Raw genomic sequence first — 16,470 nt, forward strand, 5'->3', positions numbered from 1 at the left:
GAGAAACACTGCACTCTCTGCTTATGCATAGCTCAGAATACATGTTCCATGAAGCGAAGATTAAAATCGCTCATTTATGTTTTTCAACTGCTTCAGCGGCACTGGGGGAAGAGGTTAATGTGGTATCACCTGCTCTCTACCTGCCTGTTTTGGAGCCCGAGGACAGGAAGATCAGATTACTGAATAACAAGACAGAGTAAAAAAATAAGTTTTCTTTTTCTTTTCTCAGGTACATGACATTAAGATCCCTACCTGTGTCTACTTGAAAGTGCAGCAGGATCCCTTTTAGACGGTGCCAGTGATAAATGATAATTACGGCTACAAATGGTTCTTTTTACTCTCAAACTACTCACAGCGATAGATCATCATGTAGACACTGTTTACGTGCTGTTAAGTGCTTGTTGTCACCTTTGGTAGCAATCAGTTGAAAAGGGGTCCCCAGCTGACTGATGACCCTGAGAGCTGAGCAGCGCGTTTAAGATATTCTGCCTATGTCTTTCAACGTTGCTCGAATAACCTCTTATGGAATGCACTTGTCAAGCCATTTATCTTTGGTACTTTATTTGCTGGACCCATTTCTCATTTTTAATGGTCTCATGATAAAGGACTTTTTGGTAATAAATAATATGACTTGTCAGATGCCCATCAGAGGAGAGATGATGTCAGATTTGAGATTTTTTTTTCCTGCGGGATTATAATTACTGTTTACCAGTCAAAATGTATTTTTATTTCCATTGCACTTCTAACAAGATATAATCAAAGTCTGCATTTCATATTAATTTATCAATCATAATGCCAAATTACCCTTCTGGAATAAGACACATGTAAAGAAAAACCACACCTTAAAGACCTCAGTCACCTTGTAACCCAGCTACCTCCGCCAAGCCTTCTATTCTAAACACAACTTTGTCTAAAAGCAAATTCTTAACATATTTTGGAAGATTATAATTAGAAAGGAAAATCACCTCGGGTGCCTCTGAGTGTGTATCTTGGCCTCCCAGTGTAGGTGTTTGTGTGAGTATGTGTGTTTTGGCTGCAGGTAAAAGGGAAAGATCTTATCAGCCCTGACTCCTCACCTGTCCCGAGGCAGTGGTAATTAGAAAGCAAAGAATTGAATAGGGGTACAAGCGCCCAAGGCATTTTAGGCAGCACTCACATAATTGCAGCTTTGGTGGGAGCAGGTCTGAGCAGTGAGGTGTGCTGTTTAGGGGAGATTGGGTGACAGAAGGGCGTACCTGGTGGCCTTTTGTGTGTGTGTGTGTGTGTGTGTGTGTGTGTGTGTGAGAGTGTGAGAGAGAGATTTGGAGGGATTTACTCGTGCAGACCTCATGAGGAGAAAAACATAACAACTCTCACAGGGCAAAGGTTAAGTCTGCATCTGAACTGACGGCCAAAACGCCTTATGATTCTGTAGTAGTATGAAATGGGTTTTGGTGAGCTCTGAATAGTGAGAAGTCATTCAAGATTAATATTCCTTCATTAGGCACTCAGAAAGACAGGTGGAAATTAACAATGAATGGATAAAGAAGTACAAAAAAATACTATCTGTTTTAAGGGTGGATATATTCCTTGATGTCAAATCCCTGCAGTGAAAAGACAGCTGTCCAAATACAGGATGATCCTCTAAGTGAATTCTCTAGAAGTGTTCATTTGCGTGCTGATGGCAGCCTAAAACCACAAAAGGGAGAAAGAGGATTTTAGTCTTTGAAGATGTAGAGAAGTAAGTTCAACTATCGGAGTCTAAGGCTATGAATGTCAGAGAAATGCTTCTAATTAGCAAAAATGCATTTCTCTCAAAGGGAAATGCATTTTTTTTTTTGGGAAACTGTCTCTTTGAAATGCAATATCTCTTGAGCTAACCACAATAATTGGCAATTCTAAAACCCAGTATTAAATATTCATGTAATTAGTTAATTGATTGATTAGCACAGGTGTATATGAGGGCACAGGTTTAGCAGTTAATTGGTCCTCAGCTCCAGAGATAATTGGCATGTGTGAAATTAAGGTCTATCTGAGGGAAAACCTTTTATCACTGCATGATCTTTTACCCTTCACACGAACATAGCCTTTGTGCTATGAAGAAGGGAATTTATGTCACATATTTGCTTTCACTGATCACCTTACCCACTTAAGGACATTGAATAGAATTGAACATATACCTAAAGGACAAATAATGTTCAAAGACATTAAAGAATATGTACTGAAATGTTTTTTTCAATGTGGAATGCAATACATAAGCAAATTAAATAAATGCATTCTTTCTGTTATCTAAAGAAACTTTTTTTTTCAATTACCTGCCGTATATAAAGTAAAGCTTGAGATATAGTGGCAAGGCATATGGATATGACATACATTTGTTTTTAAAGTGACAAGGTAGTCTCGCATTGCCAGACCTATCTCCACAGCGCTGTGGAGGAAGGTCTGGCCCTTCCACACAACATTCCTGGATAGGAGAAAAACGTGCTCTGGTTTATTTCTTTTAACCAATCACAGTCGTCTTGGGCGGCGAACAAGCAACGGCGCCTCTGCAAAATAGCCTCGGGAAGGAACCTATTTTGGTGGAACATGTGCTCGTTCAAAAGTTGTTTTAGTCGTGCAACAGAAAACTCAGATTGGACCGCTAGCTGTCTGGATTTACCCTGCAGAGATCTGAGGAGCACTTAACCATTGACCGGAGTTTAGAATGCCAACACAAAGAAAGCAGAAGGTGAGGTCCGGCTGAAAATGAGGGACATCCTGCGGATCTTCCGGCAGCACCTAAACAATCCTGGAAATGATATATAGGATATATACTAGGGATAAAGTAATGGGAAGATAATGACATTAAACAAGGTTGCTATTAGAAATTCAGTGTGTTAAGCCCCTCACTGGTTTATCCCTTTTTTTGAATGAAAATTATAAACTTCCATATTACTCAAAATTTGCTAACCCACAATAAGAAAATACACACGAAATGTTAACTCATAAAGTTAGGTACCTGGACAAATGTTTTACCTGCGTGTGCTGTTAGCCACTGACCAGTTCAATTTAAACAGAACGGGTTTCAAAGCAGCCTTAAAGGTGCAGTAGGTAAGACTTATAAAACTAACTTTCTGTCATATTTGCTTAAATTGACCCTATGTTCGAGTAGAACTACATGAAGCAGGTAATTAAAAAAATCTGGCTGCTCTGGCATCACCTACAGCCTGTAGTGCGATTTGCAAAAATCCACAGCTCCCTGTTCAGATGCACCAATCAGGGCCAGGGGGGGTGTCTAACTACGTGTCAATCACTGCTCATGCACACGCAAGGGAGAATGAATATTCTCTCATGGGAGAATGCCTATTCTCCCTTGTGGGGGGAGGGGCTTAGGAGACCGTTTTGGGCTTTAGCAGAAAAGGGGGAGGGACTGAGAAGTTGTTGATGTTCAAATGTTTTGGCTAAGTCCTGGATCTTCACAATCCTACCTACAGCACCTTTTAAATAGTTTAAGTATGATGGAAGCAATTGCTGCTTTTTTATTTTAAACCTGCTACACGTTGGATATTCATGTAAATTCCTTAAGCTGAAAAAAAGATCTATTAATTTACACAGGTTAATTTTGTCCGGGTTAAATTCTGTATGGTTGAAAGTACTCCCAGTTTCTCCTTTTTGATTTGTTGGACTGAAAGGATTTCATCTTGATGCAATTGCTACAATTCATGCTGCCTATTATTCTGCTCACAGGCACTGAATTTCAGATAAGAGCCTGACAAATTTCACATATAACCTTAATCTTATCCTTTGTACGGTGCCGCCTCCCTCCCTTCTTTCTTTCTTTCCATTCTGTATTTCTCTTTCACGCTCAAAGATTAGGTGATAGTGAACAGCTATTGTTTTTGCGCGGGTCTTTGAGAGTGTTGTTTGAAGGCTGATGCAGCTCACCTACTAGGGAGGAGATGCTTATTTCATCCATTTAAAGGCTAAAATGTTACACATCATGAATCCAATTTTCTCTGCCTTTTCTCTCTGAAGGCAGGGATTAAAGCCGAGCTGTCAGCCGGCATGCCAGATCTTAAGACAACCCGTGGATGTCTGCGATACTGCGCTCAGCTCAGCTCAGACAGTATCTAGAATCTCCCGGCTTTTAATTTAGCATTAGGCTCAGTAAGCAAAATCACAAGCATTTTCAATTACTCACTGCAGTGGGTTTACATGAATCAACCTCTTCAAGGTGGGAAAAGTCCAATCATGATCGTTAAAAAGGATTAGTGCAAAAGTGTGCTCTGGAAATAATTACCATTGACTTCTATAAGGGTAGAAGTGAGAACAGCATGTTTTTTATCTGGAAACTTTAAAATCTGAAAACGCCTTTTGGTACAAGAATTGACTTCAAAAAGTGAGTTTCTAAGCAGAATCAAAGGGTTTTCTAGATTTTACTTCTAGTTATTGTAAGTGTTCTGCTGTAGGGTAACTAGTATTATGTCTAAAATGTTCTGCATCCGTTTTTCATATCCCCGTAGAAAAACTAACTTGAATGCCTAAATGGCTTTTGGTTTACTGGTAAACTTTTTATTCTTGGCTAATTTCAAGGCCCTAAATGTCAACAAGGTTTTTGAAAAATGCTCTCCCTCATTACTGGGCTCCCTGGTTTTAAAGTTCACTAAATTTAATTGGAGTTTTATAGGATAACACGAGGTAAAAAGCCCTTTTAAAGGAGAGCCATTCCTCTCAGTCTCTCTTTGGGAAGCTCCTCTCTCTCCAAAGTGCGGTCTTGCTGTCTCTGGCGGCAGACTAATGGCAGCTTCTAGTGGGCTTATTTGGGTTTAATGTGGCATAATGAGGTTAGGTAATTGGGTTTAGGTCAAGTTGTATAACAGGTTCAGAGGAGACAGAGATGTGAAGATCATGTAAATGAGTGGTGTTAGATCGCTGAAGGCTCACACCAGTGGCTACTCAAAGACTTCTCAAGGCATGTATTGTACAAGTGCAAGCTCATTCCACCTATCCTCATTTCCAAAAGGTTTCAGTAACCTTCAGTCAGTCAGGAACTTCAATTAAGAAAACACTCATACAAGTGCTAAGTGGTCATGGGAGAAATGCCTTCACGTTAATGCCATCTTCATATCATTTTATCAGTCACTCCTGTCTTCCAAGATTTTCACCGTCCTCTTCCCCCCTTGTAAATATCAAATCATGTATCATGTATTATTTAAGAGCAGAGAAGTTAATGAACATAATAAAAAAAGTGGCATCCCCTCAGCAATTTGGAGCCAATTATTAAAATTTGTTAAAAGGCATGACTAATTAAAGAGGATATTTAAATGGGATTGAATTTTAATGCTTTTTTTTCTCTCCTGTCTTATTACCTTTGTGGCAGGGTTAAGATGAGAGGATGTTGAGATTAGATATTCTCACACTAATTAAGACCACAGATCCCCTGGGAAGAGAATAAGGGCCTGCTCATTCTCTCCCTCCACACTCTCTCCTCCCTCCCTCCCTCCGCTGTGGCCCTCCATCTCTCCCCCGTAGTGCTGGACCACCGGGGCTCAGAGGACAGACAGCTGGGATTAAGATGAACCCAGGATCGGATGCGACGTCCTTCCTTCACGTTCCCTAACCCTATTCTCTAGTCTCCCATCCATTGCTCCCCATGGGGCCCACGGATGACACCCTAACCTTTGAGGTTGTCAGGCCATGAGAGAGAAGATATTCTCACATTACGATTAACTTTGTTCCTTTAATTAAACACATGAACGTGCCGATGAGCGGGACCACGTGAAGCCTCGGAATAGAGGCGCTACATTGGATTTTCAGTGAAATTATTAGGGACAATTTCAGCTATTTCTTGTTATTGCGATGGCATTCCTGTCACAACTGCACGTCACTTCATATAGGTCATCAGTAACTTGTTAATGATTCTGTCAATCAATTAAGAGCCACAGAAAAAAATTAATCGTAGGAGAATAAGGCGAGCATAGTCAGTGACCATTAAGATGTAATGGTTTGGTTCCAGTAACTTTGCCGTCATATTTTTGATAGCAATCAGGTTTTCCGCTACACATAATGGCAGGACTATATAACTACACAGTTTGGAATTTCCTAAAATGTAGCATTTTACATTAACGTCCTGTTGTGTTTTTACTGTTCTATTCTTTGTAGAAAGCACCTGGCTTTTTTCCCGTCAGAACAGTGAGGTGTACATTCCTCACTGTTCCGACGGGAAAAAAGGAAAAGGAAAACGCTGGCTGCACTTTTTTGGTGAAAGGACTTGTTTACAGGGTGAGCTGGAGTTCAGCGTGGTGCCATCAGGAACTGCCGTCTGAAAGACAAAATCGGGATTTAGTGTCACGAAGCAGTACAAGCTTAACAAGCTGAGAAAAGTGTTTATGGTTTAAGTACACTTTTTTATTCCTGCTAATGTACATAATCCCAAAATGAGACTGATCAAAGTGCTAATCTTTGGGTGAAGCTATGGTCTAGATTTGGATATCTTATTAAAAGGGCAGGAGGGTTTTTCTAGAAGTCTGCTTGGTTGGTTTGTTGGTTTTACTTCTTTTTTTTTGTCTAGGGGGTGAGCTTGTATTTTGAGTGTGGCACCACTGGGTATTCATACAAAGCTCTCCTCCAACCTTCTTTCCCCTCCTTCTTTTCTCTCCCATGCCTTTGAGTCACTTCCATGCACCATTTCAGGGGAAGGGGAGGGAAAAAGGCAAATAAACAAGATCTCTTTCCAGAGTTTATATTCTCAAAGGGAACTAGATGAGGGGGCGGGAGGCGAGGGGGCGTGGGGGGTCTGCGGCCAGCAATTGAAAACTGTTGCCCTTACCCGGAGAGATCTGTGTACACTACTTGCAAAGTCAAACAAATAGATCCAGGGTGCAGGTTTACGTGTGTGTTTGTGCGACTGCCCGTAAACCTCCCTGCCTGTCATCTTCAATCACTACTCTGTTCCTGATCAGACCTCTCTCTCTCTCTCTCTCTCTCTCTCTCCCTCCATACGTGTGTCTGTGTGAAATTGTGTTTGCGTGTGTATTGCTGTCTTTGTGTGTGTGTGTGTGTGTGTGTGTGTGTGCGCATGTGTATTGCTGTCTTTGTGTGTGTGTGTGTGTGTGTGTGTGTGTGTGTGTGTGTGTGTTCGTATGTCTCCTGAATGCGTTTCCCACTTGGGTGCCAGGCCTGGATCCAGAGAAGCACTTAGGAAAACCTCTGGCTGACATGGAGCCCTATCTGAAACAGGTCACAGACTGGTAGATACTCTGCCACCCAGTTTACACTCTTGACTGCAGTACTTACATGTATTCTATTTGCACATCATTTGCTCAAAGTCAGGTTACCTGATGTTCAATGTTCAAAGTCTTAAAACATCTTGAAGTGCTTAATACTACAGTGAAATATAGTTTTCTTTCACTTTTAGCTTTAGATGATTATGATTATGATGATTATATTCTCTATTCTTTCTGTGCTTACTGTGAGAAAGTATCCTAGTCATACCAATGATATTCTGGTACAGGTGCTGTTAAAATGTTTGTTTTTTTAAACTGGTGTCAAAAGTAAAACACTTCTAAGATGAACATGAAGACACTCTTGTTAATTTAAGACTTACTTACGTTCAATTTATAGTCTAGAAATACCATACAAGTACTTGTATGGTATTTCTATAAATTGAAATGTTCGGGGAAATTATGGAAATTGGGAGTGGAAATTGACAGTGAATAGTGTGTTCAAATAAAATACAGGAGTTTCGAAGTATTTTAATAAGGTGTTTTGCTTCCACTGATTAGCTCTCCCAGAAGTATGGAGTTCATATTTGTGGAGAAGGAGGTGAATATGAAACCTTCACCCTTGATTGCCCCCTCTTCAAAAAGAAGATAGTTATGTGAGTAAAGAAATATAAACTTACAATCATTTGTCTACATTAAAACTCAGTTACACTTTTTCAGCATGTGGCTGCTGTAAGTTTGGAAAGTGAAACTTATTTTCGTGTGTGTGTGTGTGTGTGTGTGTGTGTGTGTGTGTGTGCGTGTGCGTGTGCGTGTGCGCGCAGTGATGCAGCGGAGACAGTGATCCACTCAGCAGATGCCTTTGCTCCAGTTGGCTATCTGCGCTTCACCGAGATCCACACCGAGAACAAAGATGCCGTGAGTCAAACGTCTGAAGGAATCCATGAGTTTAACTTGTTTTGTAAATAAGATCAATGCATTGCAATGCTGAATCAATCATTTCACAACAAAAGTTTGAGTCACTTTGGGGTTGATTACTTCAAAACCCCTCTGAGGGCAAAACAAATACAAGAAGAAAACCTTTCGGTGTCTGATAACTTTGTTGAGCAGAAGAGAAACACAGCACTGTAGGGCAGGGTTCAGATCAACCTCCAGAGGGCCTCTCTCTGTCTTTCGCACACTCTTGCTCTCGGTGTCTCCATTCATCCCTCGTTCTCTCTCTCCTCTAGCCCCACATGGCCTACTTTGACGTCTGCAATATTCACTGCAGCCTGAAACTAGGCCCAGCTTAATAAACATGTCTGCTCACATTAAGGCGCTTTGCATTCAGGTAGCTGGCTAAGCGGACACAGGCGGGGGTTGCGGGGAGGCAGTAGGAATTGGCTTTTGGTATATTAGAAGGAGCTGAATGGGGCTTCACAGACAAGAAGGGTGACACTTTGAAGCATTCTACTTTCCCTGCAAGAACAGACAACTTTATGATCCTTAAATTATTGTCACAAATTCTGTGATGGAGACATTGACCTCATTTATGTGTAGTTTTAATTACTCTGGTTTCATTGTCTGGTTTAATAAGACACCTACTAGTTGATGAGGGTTCCTGGCGACATGAAGTGCTGCTTGCATGCCGTGGTATTTGTTGCAGCGAGGTAAGACTATAAGGGGGTAAAGCATGCGATTTGCACATGCGTTTCTTCGCACGTCACACAATAATGTGCACATTCGATTTTGTGTTCATGTTTGTAGACCTGTGTGTGTATGTTTGTGTGTGTGTGTATCTGCATGTTGGGTGGGGGCTGGGACTGTTATGGACAGAAAACATACCCCCATCCCACAACCTCCGTGACCCTGCAGCCTCACTCCCTACAGCTATATATTTTTTCACTCCCTGCGCCGCCGCTCCCACCCCCTTCACACAAACACACACGCACGCTCACACAGCCCCTGTAGCCCCCCTTAGGTTGCTGGGGGAAGAGCAGGGAGATCCAGGGCCTGCAAGGGGAGGGGAAGGAGGGGGCAACCAGGGGAGAACCTGCCCTGGTTCAGCCTTCTGAAGCTCTTCTCGTCAGGGTGACAGATCTGCAGTGACACCAGCACTAGAGGAAACTGCACCGGGCTCAGGGGGTGGGGATGGACCACCATCATTTGCCCTCCGTTAATGCTAGTCAAGCTATTTTTCATGCTGGCTAGGAGAGAGGGGCTGAAGTATAATTAATTTGATTATCATATGGCGTAATGCAGTTGACAGCAGATGAGGGGGGTGAATGAGTGTTGGACAGGGTGAGGGGGGCATTGAGGAAATATGAAATATGTATTCATATGTGTGACGCCCCAGCAGGATTTGGCAGGTAATATGTACGCCTTAGAGAATGGTAATGATTTGTTATTTAAAGAAGTAGCAGGCACAGTAAAAGTAAACAGAAGGAAAAGACTGGTGAAATCCAAAACATGTCTCACCCATCCAGTCATGAGTTTTGACTGACAGCCAGCATGATTGAATCTACAGTATCAGAAAACACCACTCCCTATTCGCCTGAACCACGAATATGTTAGCATGTTGTTTCATATTCATTCACCTTGAAGTTATGTGTGTCTGGGCCCTTGTCATGAAAGACTGACACACACACACAGCCCGCTTGGTGGGGTATTTGAAAAGGTTGGCTAATTATACAGCGTTTTGTCTGTCTTTGCAAAAGGCTCAGCACTCTTTGGTGGGCGTTTGGCCTGATGTATTCCCTGTGGTGCTTTATTGCAGGATGTGGTGGCGAGCGCTTTGCCCCATGGTAGTTGTCCTTGCCAGAACGCCATTGACAACATGACTGAGGAGGTGGAATATGCTGATCAAGCTCAAGACAACCAGCAAGAATTTACATCAAAATGTGACCTTAGTTGTCAGCGGGGCCACGGTGAGTTTCATTTATGGTGAGGCATGCACATGCTGACATGCAAGCTTGGGTGTGTGTTGATGTGTGTGGTGTGTGCTTCCTGAATCTGTGTCATGCGGCCAGCATCATGATGCTAGTATTTCTGAGTGATAGTTTGACAAGAGCTGTCATTTCAGCAGCGTATTTGTGACAGTCTTTAAATTCATTCCTCCTTTGACATAAACCACCTATGCATGAATTACCTCTCATACAACATATGCCCAACAAACATTATACAACCATTTGTAGTGCTGCCTGTACAAAGTACTTGTGGAAATCCAAAACAGCTAACCCTCTACCTCTTCATGTATCTCTTCCTGCAGATCTCCCTCCATCCTGCTCACCAAGAAACTCCAGGGGCTATCAGTGGATCTCTGGCATCAATGGCCTTCAGAGCAAAGATCCCGCAATCCAGGGCCAGACATCGGCGGCTTTTACACAGCTCCAAAGTAAGGGAAAGTGTGAGGGAGAGAAAGTATTGAACAAGGGAGTGAACCTGTTTGAAGAACATGGTGTACCAGAACTGTGGACATGCTTTTAAATATCTCTACACTCAGGAAAAACACGAGGGTCTACTAAATAATTCTTTCTTGCCTTCCTTAAATCGCAGAAGCAAAAGGCACACAGAATGACACTCACAAGTAAACTAACCTTAAATAAGTTATGTTTTCTTCAATCAAATAAAAATCTTCTTCTTTGATATGATCAAGCGGGGATGATACAGAATTCCTTTGTCCAAGGTTGATTTAGACAGCTCAGTAAAACAGATTCTGCAGGGCTTACTGTACAACACTCCCTACTTTAGCCCCCAAATGGCAATGGAGAGAAACATATGTGGAAATCTTCTTTGTCCCGTGGGTGTCTTTCTTTCTCCTTGCTGTGTTAGTTAAAGACACACAAGGAGGTGTGGCAGTGCTTAAGAAGTCGTTTCTTATTCAAAAGTGCTTGTCAACCCAGCAGGCAAAACCCTGTGTGTCAGGGAGTCAGAGACTCTGTCCGTCACAAGATGGGGATCGTGAGTTGGCCACCAAACAAGGACAAGCACTTCAAATTAACCCAAACCAAGCCTTTTTTAACACACACTTCTGACCTGCAGAAGTTTAAAAGCGCACGCTTTTACAGTGTATCTAAGTCTTTTTTTTCTCTTTCTCTTTTTTTGATGGAGAAAGAGGAGTGAAAGATGAAAAGCATATTTAATGTTTATCGTGGTGCTCGGCTGAACAGCCTTCACAGTGCAGAGACAATATTAAACAAGTTAATATTTAATGAACAACCTCTTTGTATGAGGGCGAAGTAGTCTGAGACGCTGGTGTTGGCAAAGGAAAAACAAACTTGAAGCTCTTTTCAAATGATTGTAAGGAGACGGGCTTTGCTTTGAGCCCTGGTGCCTGTGTTTGCATCTAAAGCCCAACATTTGCACACATACTGTGTTAGACTGCTCTTTATAGAAGGGGACAAATACCATTACCACTTTAATGCAGTTTCAATGGATTTCAGTGTCAGAAAAAAAAAATTTGAAACTATCCACCTCTCAACTACAATAGTGATAGCCTTGAAATTACTGTTTAGACTCTGTGAGTGTTTGTTTACTGGCAAGCTTGCCTGTTGCAGTGGGAGTAGATACAACTCATAACTTCCCCAAAACAAGATATCAAAAGAGAATAGAATACGTTTATAGAGGTAAACCAAAATCATGAGTCCCACAGAACCAATTGCATGAAATTAGTGAACACTTACAAACAAGGATGTACTCAGGCCAAATGCAGCACTTATTTTGGGTCACAAGCCTACCATTTTGCAGGAGTTTAAGCTGCTATATATAACTTATATGTGGTATACAACAACATTTACCCAAATATGCATAAGTTAGCTTAGCCAAAATGGGAGTAAGGTTATGGTAGGTTAGGCTATGTTACTCCAATATACAATATGCTACAGTGATTTACAGTACAATGTGTTTCCTGTATCCAGGTGAGTTGGACAGCAGAGGCTGGAAAATGAAGGACATCATCCTGGTTCACCTATATGTGAGGTCCATGGAAGACTTTGTTCTACTCAACACAGTCTATAAGAAACACTTTGGCATAAACCCTCCAGCCAGGTAAAGGTGCAAACACACATACAGTACAGACCTTTCCTGTAGTTTTTTCCTCTCTCTCTTAGGGAACATCTTTACACTCCAAAGCATTCATTCTACGTTTCCCCTTTTTTTTTCCTCGTAGGGTGTGTGTTCAGGCTCCTCTACCTGCTGGTCAGCTGCTGCAGATGGACTGTCTGCTCCATGACTGGACCGAGCCCCTGGAGGAAGGCTGCTTCCACCAGAGGGAAGCCCTGCACGTCCAGAGCCTGTCCCACTGGGCCCCAGCCAACATCGGGCCCTACAGTCAGGCCCTCAGGGTAAGGCTCCAAGGACCACAACAGGGAGCGGTGGTGTTCCTGGTTGTGGGTATGAGTGTTGACAGTTGACAGTTTAATATATTATATATATAAATTCTAAACGAAACTGTTAATAGACTCATCCATTATTCAGCTAATCATTTCAGCAAAGGCAAATGCTTTGCAGGCCAGGTTATTTACATTTTCTTCAATTTATTTATTATTTTCTATTTATCATTTTCTGTTCATTTCACCCCTGTTCTTCACATAACTTGTTTGGTTAGTAATTGCAAATGATAGTGAAACTTAATCCACTGAATCCCTTGATTCTTGTCTGGGGGGCTGAGCCAAAAACATCGTCATTGTCATTGTTAGCAAAGCAATTCAAAGTCACTTTATGAAGGTGAGTAATAGATCAATGGTGGAATACCAAAGATTATTTGGATGAATGATGAATCTGGCTGGTAATTCTTATGATGCTTCGTTGTGCTCAACTCTAACAAAGCAATTGAAGTGTCTCCGATTACGTGCAGTACTTTGTGTTTGTCTCTGTTGTCTCTGTTTATGTAGAGATGCATGTGTGCAGCTGCATGTGATTGTTGTTATGTGTGATAGTTTGTTCTCAATACTACTTTTACGCATACATGTAAATATGTATCCCTATTATAGTGGGCAGTGTGTATCCATTTTTGCACATGTTTGCAAAGCTACGAATAGAACTTCTTTCATATTGTTTCAAACCCAGGAAGAATGTCGAATTCAAAGGCAGATCAGAGGAAGTGTGGGCCGTGGTTGCACGGTTGGCTTGGTGTTTTGTTTACCCAGTGTGTATTATATGGGATTACACTTGTCAAGGTACTGTCAACAAGGATAGTGTCCGTCTCCTCCACACTGTCCTTGATCCTGCAGCCAAATCCGTCTATGAGTGAGAACATGTGTGGATTAGCCATTCATTTAGAGCTTGACGGCATATCTCAACAGTGTTTCACTGAAGCTCAATGGGTCTTGTGCAGTTTGGATTCCTGAGATGTAACCTACAGAGTCAGGTTTGCTTTTTAAAATGCCAGCAGTGTTTGATTTCCTCAATGGATTCTCATTGAGACATGAAATTGAAGTCAGCTGTAGGCGCGTGCTATTGCCTCTGGAAAACAGTCTAATCTCTTATTCCTCTAATGATCATTCATATCCAAAGCAATTTGAGAAAACAATGAGTGGAGTTTGCTTGCTCAGAGCTGTGCACGGCGCTTCACACGACCCCTGCGTCGCCTCTGCTCCTCTTCCACGCTACAATGACTTAATTTGATCAAAAATGTATTAACAACTCCTCAGTACAGCAAGAGATTTTTACATATTGATACAATTACCCCCTTGCTGTGAGCAAGCATGCAGTGCCACCCTTTCTCTCACCAGTACGTTGACTCCATCTTAATGACAATTTTCCTTGGTGACTGTTTGCGTGTGACACCATGGTGACAGGGTTTTGGCAACAACTGAGACAGAAAAGCTGCTGTCTGAGACCAAATAACCTGGAGCCCTCTGCATTCACTGTCTGTGGAAAAGAATTAGTAATCAAAAGAAGGCTATATAAGGGTGTTGGAAGGGGGGTGGGGGGTTGAACTTGAAATGATTAAAGGATGAATTTGTGATCTTAATTATGTCCAGGGAGTCGGTTTTGTGCAGCAAAAATGTTTTTGTGATGAGCTCTTTGATGGGGCAATGACTTAATGGAGAAAAGAAATAGAAATTGAGAGTCGACTTTGATGAATAATTGTGTAACATTTTACTTCCTTGTTTGTTATGTTAACCATTTGAATGTGCTGCATTCCAATAGGGCTATAAACTGATAAATGTTCAGCTCTATTGGGACCAGTTTATTCTAGGGCTGTCAAACGATTAATTTTTTTTAATCGCGATTAATCGCCAAATTTCTATAGTTAATCACGATTAATCGCATGTTTTATCACATGAATACAATTTTATTATTTTGCATTTCAGAACTGTTTTAAGTACATATTAACAATGGAAAGCAATTCTTACCAGTGTATCTTAATTGGGAATCAAATTAATGCAAAGAAAGTTACTTTTTGAACTTGACTTTAAGATTTGTATTTGTTTATTTTTTATTTACTGTAAACAAAAGAAACGTGTGAATCTGTCATTATTGCACAATTCCTACAAGTACCTAACCTAACTGAGATGTAACACTAACACTTTGCTTATACAGTACAAACAAAATGGTCCAAAAACCAGATGCCACAGCAGGACATTTGTAACCTTTACATTTTTCTAATAAGGAATGTAACAATTCTCCTGGACAGAAAAGGGGGTGGACAATGTCCCAAATGACAAAAACAGTCAAAAAAACGATACAAACAACACAGTCCTAAAACCGTATGCTAATATACTGTCAGTATAGTGTTTAGTAACTCCTCAATAATGTTGATTACTCACTGACGTCCAGTGATCACCGGTTGATGAGACAGCGTTTGCACTCTGCATCAGTTCCCATTGGGCTGCTTTCTCCGTGTCACACAGGCTGTGTATGTGTGAAACTACTATCCCCCTCGACAACTTTTTAAAAGTAAACTTTCCGTTCAGAATCTTATTGACATCCATTTCTGCGTCTCACGCTCGCCATCCACTCAAAACGTAACGTTAGCCTACTACTCTTTGGCCGGCTCGCAAGCCCAAACAAGTGCAGGCATGCCTGTTGTTTTGTTTCTGGTCTAGCTAGATCCGGTGTGGTGTTGTAGTTTCTCTATCGTTACTAGTTGTTGCAACAGCATGTGAAAAAAAAACTACAAAGTTTGTTTGGCCAAAGAGAACGTTAATCTCGCGATAAAAAAATTGACGCCGTTAAAATGGGTTTGCGTTAACGCAGTTTATAACGCGTTTAACTGACAGCACTAGTTTATTCTTTTGACAAGTGTCCAGTGGTTTGAGAGACAGCACATGGCTGCTGACAGAACGTGGCACTCTGGCCCTGCAGGATTGGACCACAGTAGGTCTCCACATTAAGAGCGTGGTACCTGTGGAGGTAGAGAGAGCAATGGCATTAAGGATTGGCACGTGATGGATGCTGGACCTTCAAACTCCATCCATCTCTTCATCTATCTGCCTGGCTTGTCATGTCTCTCAGCTTCAGCTCTCGGGAATGGCAAGCTGACTGACTGTCGACTTGGCCTGGCAAGCTGACAGATTCAGATCTGACTTGATTTAAAGAATTAGTTAACCTTTACGATATCAAAGCTGCAGGCCTCTTGGTGTATTGTAGTTAATGTATGATATGCCAGTAGTTTAGGTACAAGCCGCAAGCTATAAAGACAAAAACAGTGATTTAATATATGCTTTGTTTTTACACTTTCATATTGTTTCGTACCTGATTGACGTGTGTTTAGAGGTTGTATTCACCATAATATATTTTACCTATAGTATAATATATAATTTCTGAGCGTGGCAGTATAGAAGCTCTTTCCACTTGTTATTTTTGTTTTGCTGTCTTATTTATCAGAGGTCTAATGCAAATTTCGCTGTCATTTGTTTAGACACAATTTGCATAATCTAATTAAGATATAAGAAATGTCACCGTTTTATTACATCAATCAATTCTTTGAAAACAAAAGATACTCTTAGACATCCAGTATTTTTGTTGCAAAATATCAAAACAAATGATCTCATTACAACAAAAGCCAAGCAATGGGCATGCTTTTAGAATAAATAAAAGTTATTACTGAATTTTCTGTCCATTGTTTCTTAAAAGGAGCTTTTAAACAATTCTGTTGCATTAAGATAATGGCAGGAAAAAAGAGCATGGGTTTCTTTAGCCAGCAATGTTCCACATTTTTACACAGAAATCCATTTGTACTAATAACAGACGATTACGCGTATGGGTTGCCAGATGGAAAAAATTGACCTATCATTAACTAAAGTCAGACTTGTTAGCAACAGGAGTCTCACACTGCAGGACCTTTTCCACATCTATTTAGATT

At 41.2% G+C, this 16,470-nt stretch overlaps 1 protein-coding gene across 1 annotated transcript in view; it reads left to right on the forward strand.

Moving 5' to 3' along the window:
- dph6 (diphthamine biosynthesis 6) overlaps positions 1-16,470 on the forward strand; it is a 56,996-nt gene that overhangs the window by 17,065 nt on the left and 23,461 nt on the right. The window contains exons 6-12 of the mRNA XM_031310096.2: positions 7,136-7,197; positions 7,743-7,837; positions 8,006-8,099; positions 9,937-10,087; positions 10,429-10,554; positions 12,077-12,206; positions 12,328-12,502. Of these exons, the coding sequence (XP_031165956.1) occupies positions 7,136-7,197; positions 7,743-7,837; positions 8,006-8,099; positions 9,937-10,087; positions 10,429-10,554; positions 12,077-12,206; positions 12,328-12,502 (833 nt within the window). The remainder of the gene's footprint in view (positions 1-7,135; positions 7,198-7,742; positions 7,838-8,005; positions 8,100-9,936; positions 10,088-10,428; positions 10,555-12,076; positions 12,207-12,327; positions 12,503-16,470) is intronic.

This window comes from Sander lucioperca, chromosome 18 (genome assembly GCF_008315115.2).
Source record: "Sander lucioperca isolate FBNREF2018 chromosome 18, SLUC_FBN_1.2, whole genome shotgun sequence".
Classification (NCBI taxonomy): Eukaryota; Metazoa; Chordata; class Actinopteri; order Perciformes; family Percidae; genus Sander; species Sander lucioperca.